Here is a 9,845-nt window from a genome sequence, read left to right as displayed (position 1 = left end):
TTTTTTCTCCTCAGAATGAATGACCTTGGGGATATCTACTAAAATTAAAGGGAGATTCAAGAATTAAAGACATTCATTTGCACAGCATATTTTTCAACTGTTGAGTTTGCTGACATCCAGCAATGGACATCAAAAATCATTGTAGGAGGGAAATTAGACAAATTTATACAAATCAATATAATGGTAATTACTAAGCTGAATGGATGCATCTTGACTCAAAAGGCAGCATATTTTAAATACCAGCTGCTTGACTATAAGAGTGTTCCTTACTTGTTCTTATTTGGAGATTTAATTTGTCACAGTGAGATAGGATGGGGAACTAAAGGGATCTTTGAGATATTCCAAGTGTCAGCTCCGGCCATCCCAGAGGCCTGGAGCTGCCATTCAGGGGAGAAACCCAGGCCAGCTGCCAAGACCCACCAGGCTTCACTCCTACACAAACAGCTGAGTAAATCTACAAAGCTAGTGATAACTGACTGACAACAATCCACAATTAATTGCCGGGGTGTTTGTGTTGGGTTACGAGGGGATGGGTGTGCGCACGCACGAGGTGCAGGTTATCCTAATTACTAAGTAACTATAAAAAGTGGTGGGGAGTACCGGGTGGCAGGTCCGGGTGGACCTTTCCAGAGCAATCAAAGCAGCACTCCCAATGGACCAGTGGTTTCAAGAAAATCAAACTTTATTAACACAGCGAGAGGGCTTTGCCTGGAAGGGGTCGAAGTTATATGTACCAAGTGTGGTATGGGTGGCCATGCTGTGTCGCTGCCACGACGTTCACTCAGCTGGACATTTTGAGTTCCTCAAGACTCTACATTTAGTAAATCGCCAGTTCTGGTGGCCCCACATGAGGAAGGACATAGAGGAATATGTAAGAAGTTGTGTTGTTTGCACTATTATGAATGCCCGGCCTGGCCGGCCTCCTGGACTTTTACAGCAGGTGGCAAATCCATATCGGCCATGGGAACAGATAGCCATGGACTTCACCGTAGATTTACCGGACAGCCAAGGGAACAAGGTCATTTGGACAATAATAGACCTGTTCTCCAAGCAGGCTCATTTTGTAGCATGTACCGGCCTTCCATCTGCTAAGAAGCTGGCCAAACTGTTCATTACCCATGTGTACAGACTCCATGGCATCCCCAAAAGGGTAATTTCAGACGGGAGTGAAATTCACTGCCCGGTTCTGGCGCAGATTTGTGGCAATGGTGGGGTCTTCACAGGGACTTAGTACAGCTTTCCTGTACTACAGCATTAGTGCTGTAAAGCATTATGAAGTTTAGCAAACAAAGTAATAGCCAAAAGCCAACATGGGTTTGTCAAAAACAGATCATGCCAGACTAATCTTACTGCATTCTTTGATGATGTGACAAAAATAGTGGACCAGCGGAATGCAGTTGACTTCAGTAAGGCATTTGATAAGGTAGACCATAACCTACTACTAGATAAAGTAGAAGAATGTGGGTTAGACAGCATCACCATCAGATGGATTTGTAACTGCCTGACCAACCACACTCAATGTGTAATCCTCAATGGAACTGCATCTTCATGGAGGGAAATATGCAGTGGAGTACCCCAAAGCTCTGTTTTGGGCCCAGTACTCTTCAACATCTTATCAATGACTTGGATGAGGAGGGAATAAATGGGGAACTTATCAAGTTTGCAGATGACACCAAGCTGGCAGGAATAGCCAACACTCCAGAAGACAGGCTAAAGATACGGAAGGATCTTGACAAACTTGAACATTGGGCACTATCTAATAAAATGAAATTCAATGGTAGAAAAGAGTAAGGTTCTACATTTAGGCAACAAAAATGAAATGCACAGGTACAGTATAGGTGGTACCTTGCTCAACAGTAGTAACTGTGAAAGTTATCTTGGAGTCCTAGTGGACAACCATTTAAATATGAGCCAGCAGTGTGCAGCAGCTGCCAAAAAAGCCAACACAGTTCTAGGCTGCATAAAAAGAGGGAAAGAATCAAGACCACGTGAAGTTTTAGTACCACTTTATAATGCCTTGGTAAGGCCACATTTGGAATACTTCATTCAGTTTTGGTCACCACGATGTGGAAAAGATGTGGAGACTCTAGAAAAGAGTTCAGAGAAGTGCAACAAAGATGATTAGGGGACTGGAGACTAAAACATATGAAGAACGGTTGCAAGAACTGGGTATGTCTAGTTTAATAGAAAGAAGGACTAGGGGAGACATGATAGCAATGTTCCAATATCTCAGAGGTTGCCACAAAGAAGAGGAAGTCAAACTATTTTCCAAGACACCTGAGGGTAGAACAAGAAGCAATGGGTGGAAACTAATCAAGGAGAGAAGTAACTTAGAACTGAGGGGAAATTTCCTGACAGTTAGAACAATTAATCAGTGGAACAGCTTGCCTCCAGAAGTTGTGAATGCCCCAACACTGGAAGTCTTTAAGAAGATGTTGGATAGCCATTTGTCTGAAATGGTATAGGGTTTCCTGCCTAGGCAGGGGGTTGGACTAGAAGCCCTCCAAGGTCCCTTCCAACTCTTCTATTGTATTGTATTGAAGTGGTAAGTGCTAATGCTAATATACAGGGCAGAGTGATAGTTGAGCCCTTTGGATCAAGCTGTTTTGTTTTACATAATTGAGCAGCTCATGATGTCTGGGTTTGTTTTTTAATTGTGAGCCTCCCAGAATTGTTGGGCATTGTGCAGCCTATATATTCTACAGTTAAATACAACATATTTTTAAAATGTTGAAACATTCCATAAAGCCTGCTTAAACAATCTTATGGCCAACAATATCAATAGACAATTTTATACATGACTTATAGTTTTCTAGGGTGACACCCACCTGCATAAATATGTGACACTCGGTTACAAATGGTCCTGTAGTAATCTGCTTAAATTTTTCACAGATTTCAGGAAAATTTGTAGCTTCCAAAATGAAATCTTGATGTTGTTTAATTAATGTTAAGGCCACGCGAAAGATTATTTTTGATCCTTCATAAAACAAACAGTCCCAAATTCGGAGCACAGTCTGTAGAAAAATGAAATTAGTTACTGAGTGTATGAAACACATGCACTAGAATTTGGATAATTACATAAAAGGCAATTCAAGTTGGTGTCAGTTCTCACTTGCCTCTACTGGAAGAATGTCAATGAACAAACATATAAACCAACGGGATGCCACCAAAGTCCACAAGTTGCCATGTTTTTCCATTAATTCTGCCACAGCTGGAATCTTCATTTTCACAAGGTATCCAAGAACATCTTGATCTGTTTTCAGGCCCATCATTTCGGGACTATAGTAATCTTCAGAAAGATGAAATGAAAACTTATGTCATCACAGTGCAATTTATTGCATATACTTTATTGCATATATATAGAGATAGATAGATAGATAGATAGATAGATAGATAGATAGATAGATAGATAGATAGATAGATAGATAGATAGATATCTAGCAGTAAGAAGGGTATATCCTTCCAAAGCTAATTTGCATCTTGTCTGGTCCATGGTTGGTCATGTGAAATTATGAAATTCTATTAGGACAGCCGGGAAATAGTATTACAAATTTTGACTGAGGACAATTTGCAGGAAAAATACACTCCAATTTCTTCTCTTCATGAACATGGACAGAGAAAAAGGGCTAGCAAGAACAGATGATACTAGAAATAGTTATTTTTTTATTACCACTAGGTGGATCTCAACCAGCATGAAATGAATTTCCAGTCCTACAAATTTTGAAAAGTTATAGATGTTGAGTTTCCATAAAATTAGACAATTTTACATTTTAAGGAAAGTATGTTCTATGCTGAGGAATGCACCGGCATGGCACATGTAAGGAGCACACACACAAATAATATTCCTTAGTATGTCATTTTTCTCCATGCTGTTATGAGAAAGTAAAATGGTCACTTCAATTCTTAATAAAGACACCAGATGGCGCTACATAACTTGGCATACTTTGCCATGCAGTAAATTCCAGGTTTCCTTAATCTTTTCAGGATCTGTTGAAAAAGAACAGCAGTTGCTGCTTTCAGTCTCCAAAAGCAGAGCAAAAACCACAGACTAAAGCCCTTTGCGGGAATAATGAGGCATTATTCCAAACCACTAGAAATGCTACAAGATCAAGGTTAGACATGCTACTACTTTGCTTTCTTGATTGAACAACAATTTTTCCCCTCCTGTTTGTATTCCCCCCCTCCTTACTTTGGTTTGTGAGCGCCCTGAGTCCCTCGGCATAGAAATGCAATAAATCAAATTAAATCAAATCACAGAAGAAGGGTTGTTTTTCTCCTTTAAAACATTTATATAGCCGTCTATCTTCTAACCGATTCTGGATGGTTTCCAATCAAAAGTTAAAACAACATATAAAATCATGTTAAAATTATAAAACTAAACACATTAGAAACAACAAAAATCTGGTGCCAAGTCAAGCTTCGAATGTGCAGTCATTCAAATATGATCACAGTGCTTGAGGAAAATGCTGGAGGTACAAAGTTAATGAACGGCTCTGGAGGGTAGAGGCCTGTTCTAAGGGGAAGGGGCAGCCACAGAAAAGGCAGACTACCTAGTTCCTATCAGATAGCAATATTCAGGGAAAGGATTAGAAGTTGACCTGGTAGGATGGGTAGCTGTCATTCAGCCCTGCAGATAATTGATTTGGTTTGGTTTGGTTTTATTGGACTTATATGCCACCCTTCTCCCAAAGGACTCAGGGCGGCGTACAACATAAAAACACATATGACAAAAGTTAAAAAAGATTAAATAGGAAATCCAATAATCTTCGATTGACAATTTACATCAAATTTAGGTTTAAATTAAAATTAACAATTTAAAATTAATCTTTTATTTTATTCTATTCAAGCCAATTTTTTAGGGTGCGCCAGAAGGACCAGAGGTCGAGAATTATGTGAAGCTCCGGGGGCAGTTCATTCCAAAGTGAAGGCGCTCCCACAGAAGGCTCTCCCTCTGGGGGTCACCAGCTGACATTACCTGGCCGACGGCACCCTGAGAAGGCCAACTCTGTGGGATTGTACTGGACAGTGGGAAGCTACCAGTGGCAGTAGGCAGTCTCGCAAGTACCCTGGGCCTAAGCCATGGAACGCTTTAAAGATCATAATTAACACCTTGAATCACACCCAGAAAACAACCGGAAACCAGTGCAGGCCACCTAAAAGGGGTGTAACATGGGACCACCTAGGTACCCCTATGACAACCTGCGCTGCCGCATTCTGGACCAACTGGAGCCTCCGGGTGCTTTTCAAGGGCAGCCCCATGTAGAGAGAATTACAGTAGTCCAGGAGAGAAAGGACGAGGGCGTTAGTGACTGTGCACAGGGTATCCCGATCCATGAAGGGGCGCAACTGGCATACCAGGCAGACCTGGTTAAAGGCCTCCCTGCTCATGGCCATAAGATGTTCTTCTAAACTAAGCCACATATCCAGGAGGACTCCCAGATTGCAGGCCCTTTCTGAGGGGGCTAAAATTTCTCCCCCAATCATCAAAGATGGTACGTGATGCACAAATCGGGATGACGGGAACCACAGCCACTCAGTCTTGGAGAGATTAAGCTTGAGCCTGTTCGTCCCCACCCAGATCTGCACAGCCTCCAGGCACCGGAACATCACGTCGAAGGCATCGTTGGGGTGGTTTGGGGTAGAGATGAAAAGTTGGGTATCATCAGCATATTGATGATACTGTACCCTGAAACCATGGATGATCTCGCCCAGCAGTTTCATATAGATGTTGAACAGGAGGGGTGAGAGAACCGACCCCTGGGGCACCCCACAAGTGAGGCACCTCGGGGTTGATCTCTGCCCTCCAGTCAACACGAACTGTGATCGATCTGAGAGGTAGGAGGAGAACTACCACAAAACGGTGCCCCCCCACTCCCACCCACCCCCTGAGTCATTGCAATAGGATACCATGATTGATGATATCGAAAGCCGCCAAGAGGTCTAATAAGACCAGGACAGAGGAACAACCCCAGTCCCGGGCCCGCTAGAGATCATCAACCAACGCGACCAATGCCATCTCCGTGCTGTACCCGGGCCTGAAATCCGACTGAAACGGATCCAGGTAGATAATCTGGCTCTGTGCCATATGGAACTTTAAAGGTAATGATCAGCACATTGAATTGCACCCAGAAAGAAACTGGAAGTCAGTGCCACTTATACAAGAGAAGTGGGCAAACCCAGGGTCCCCCATTACTCTGTGTGTTGCTGCAGTCTGGGTGGTCTTCAAAATTGAAAATTATACAAAGAAAACATTACAAGATTTCATTCTACAATAATGTATGGCATTCCACTACATCACATACCTTATTACACATGGACCATTGCCTGTGGGAAATATAAAAATCTAATGGAATACAGAGATGAGCACTTCTGAACATTTCAGTAATGAGCATTTCAAATAAATAATTCTGGGTTGCATTTGTTTTGCCATTCTCAAATAATCTGTTGCCACAAAAATTCCATTTCAATATATTACTGCAGTCACAGATTAGAAGAAATAGCACAAAAGCGCTGAGAATTATAGGGATGCAGTGGCTCAGTGGCTAAGACGCTGAGCTTGTTGATCAGAAGGTCGGCAGTTTGGTGGTTCGAATCCCTAGCACCACGTAACAGAGTGAGCTCCTGTTACTTGTCCCAGCTTCTGCTAACCTAGCAATTTGAAAGCATGTAAAAATGCAAGTAGAAAAACAGGGACCACTTTGGTGGGAAGGTAACAGCGTTCCGTGTGCCTTTAGCGTTTAGTCATGCCAACCACATGACCACAGAGACATCTTTGGACAGCGCTGGCTCTTTGGCTTTGAAACAGAGATGACAACCGCCCCTTAGAGTCGGGAATGACTAGCACATATGTGCGAGGAGAACCTTTACCTTTACTGAGAATGATAACTAATAAAAGACTGCCATTAAAAGCCATAGACTATAAAATACATAAAGCCTTTTGTCATTTATTAGCGTTACACTCCACCTTTTGGTCAGGAGGTCAAGCAGCCTACACAGTGCACCATCTTCCTATTTACTGTATCCCCACAACAGCCACACAGAGGTTAGATTAACAGAGAAAATGTTTTCCAAAATTGCTTTCATGGCAGAAGGAAGACTAGAGCCATAGTTTGCTAATCCAACACCAGGACCACTATACAACATCAGTTCTCAATGCTTTCTCTTACTTTTAAACAGGATGCAGGAAGTGATAGCACCCATATATGATGCTACCTTTGGTTCCACCACAAAACCGCGAAGCCCTTATCCGCGCCGACATAAGTGCGGAGGCAAATCTGCGCCGTCCGAAGCGCTAAGGAAAACGCGACCCTACTGCGATGACATAATCGCGGAGGGCAAATCCGCGCCTCCCGAAGCACTCAGCACCCTAACCCTAACCCTAACCCTAAACCTAACCCTAACCCTAACCCTAACCTTAATTTAAATCGGCTTTCTGCCGCCGCGCTGTTTTAAAGCGCCCTTCTGTCGCTGCGCTGTTGTTGCGGCGGTGATGACGCGCGGTGATGACGTTGCAGCTTTAGCGATGCGGTTTTATCACCGCTATTTTGACGAGCGTGGTTTTGTCATGCCACGGCTACCTTTCACTCAGGTACTACTTCAATTGCAATGTACAACATACATCAAAAACCAACTATCTAAAATAATGTATTCCAATGGTAACAGAAGCCTCGAGAAGCACTAAATCACTACACCATTGAAAGCTAATTTAAACACATATTCACAAGCAAGAAAGAAAAAGGGCTTTAATTCTGATACTAAAAAATCAACATGGGTGACAGGGGAAAAAAGTACCATTGCTGAGGAACACACACACCCGCCCCCAACCTCTTAACATTCTCCTTATATCAAAGTAGCAAAGTACCCACACTAATGGATCAGCTCAATATGAATGTGTAGACCAGTGTTTCTCAACCTTAGCAACTTGAAGATGTCCGGACTTTAACTCCCAGAATTCCCCAGCCAGCATTCGCATTCGCTGGCTGGGGAATTCTGGGAGTTGAAGTCCGGACATCTTCAAGTTGCCAAGGTTGAGAAACACTGGTGTAGACTGTCTTAAAATGGTATATGCAGCACTATTTTTCCTGCAGTTCTACATGACCTGGAAAAAATATTAGTACAAACGAAGCACAAACAAGAACTTAATTACATTATCACAATACAGTATGAAATTCAGTTTTCTACTTATTATAAAATAAGTAAAGATAGACAATGAAAAGAACTATCGGTAGGAAAGTTTTTGCAACTACCGGTAGTAAGGCTTTTATAATCTCCCGAAGCAGCCTGTATTTTCAATTTCTTTTTATTAACATTATTGCTTATTATTGATCAAAACTTAATGTACCCACACTAGCTTATTATTTTCTATATCTTTTGCAGGAATAAATTTAAGTCTTGAAACAGCTGAAAATTCTGACATGCAGGAAGGCCTTGGAACATCTTAGTTGAATAACCTACGTGCATGCAAAACACACATATATTTAAAACACTAACGATGTTCCAGTCCTTGTATTTATACAAATAAATCCTACAGCATTTCACAATCTGAAGAATTGTGGCAAAACTGATTTTGAAAGATGTGTCTTAAATTGCTACATTTGGTTCATCCACAAATAAAGAATTCAGTCTATAAAGAAAGTCAATGAATTGCAGCCTTCCTCTATTTTTGGCCATTCTTATCAATCTCTCCATGGTACAAAACAAGATTACATAGGATGTATCCTCTTCATTCCTTATTTCCAAATCTTCAGTCCTTCATTTCCTTATTTAAAAAAAAAAATCAGGATTTTTTTTTTTTAGTAAAGCAAAATAACCCACTGCTTTGTTTCAATCTGGTAAATGGAAGGAGGACTGTCACAAGCAACTGTGTTGTACTACAATTTTAAATCCAGTTCTGGAGTTGCGGGGGGGGAGGGGAGGAAGTTGTATGTACACATTTGTATATATTACATGCAGCAGTGGAAATACAGTATGTATGCAGAGTCTACAGCCTAACAAAGTTACAATACATCTCCTTTGGAACATCTACTCTGCAGAAACAGAAGTGTGTGCAGAGTTTTCATTGTTTTGTAAAATAGAGGTGTAAACTAAGAAAAGCAAAGCAGAAATAATACTTTTCAACTTCAGTACAAAGAAAAAATACGTTATTTTTTAAATAAAAAATATGGAATAATCTGAGATATTTAATGAGACACAAAGCAACAGTTGCATAAATTACATGCCACTTTGAAGACTAATACTGTTCCCTTGATGTTAAGACAATAGAGGCTCCCATTGTTTTCACTTCACAGTGTCCTTAGTGTATTAGTATTTTTATAGCATCCCTAATTTCTAATTACACAAGGTTCTATAGATATTAAATATCACTGTGTTATTTCAGAACACCTCTAAGTGTTGGCTACAGTATTCAGCATTGGCTGTGTAGCCCTACAATAGTCAGCACAATCAGCAGTAGTAGTCTTTCCTTCTACTTATGGTAAGGATTTTTCAGATGTCCAATAATTTTTGTTTACTTTTGTCCCAATCTTTTCCAACTCTGCCAAATTGTATTCTTCTTATGATGCAAAGACCAGAACTATGTACAATACTCTTAAGTATGATCTCACCATATTTTGCAAATCTACTACATATTTAGGATAATGATAAAGATAGTAACGACAACACTTGAACATCATTGGGATTGACAAAATTGTCATCAGCCAATTGCAAAAGCAATTGAACAGTTTACATCCTGCAACAATTCTTTTAAGACCACCAAACAACATCTGCCTATCCCATAAAAAACAAGAGTTTCAAGGTTGATATTTTCATCAGACGGTTAACTGTGATTCCCAGTCCCCTTCATTAGC

At 41.0% G+C, this 9,845-nt stretch overlaps 1 protein-coding gene across 2 annotated transcripts in view; it reads right to left on the bottom strand.

The window, feature by feature from the left end:
• Positions 1 to 9,845, bottom strand: part of GRTP1 (growth hormone regulated TBC protein 1) — a 36,037-nt gene that overhangs the window by 1,982 nt on the left and 24,210 nt on the right. For both annotated transcript variants that reach the window (XM_032226088.1, XM_032226089.1), the window contains exons 6-7: positions 3,117 to 3,289; positions 2,829 to 3,014 (exon numbers count right to left, since the gene is read on the bottom strand). In XM_032226088.1, the coding sequence (XP_032081979.1) occupies positions 2,829 to 3,014; positions 3,117 to 3,289 (359 nt within the window). The remainder of the gene's footprint in view (positions 1 to 2,828; positions 3,015 to 3,116; positions 3,290 to 9,845) is intronic.

This window comes from Thamnophis elegans, chromosome 11 (assembly GCF_009769535.1).
Source record: "Thamnophis elegans isolate rThaEle1 chromosome 11, rThaEle1.pri, whole genome shotgun sequence".
Classification (NCBI taxonomy): domain Eukaryota; kingdom Metazoa; phylum Chordata; class Lepidosauria; order Squamata; family Colubridae; genus Thamnophis; species Thamnophis elegans.
Note: the sequence above shows the minus strand (reverse complement) of the source record. Positions and strands in the feature narration are given on the sequence as shown.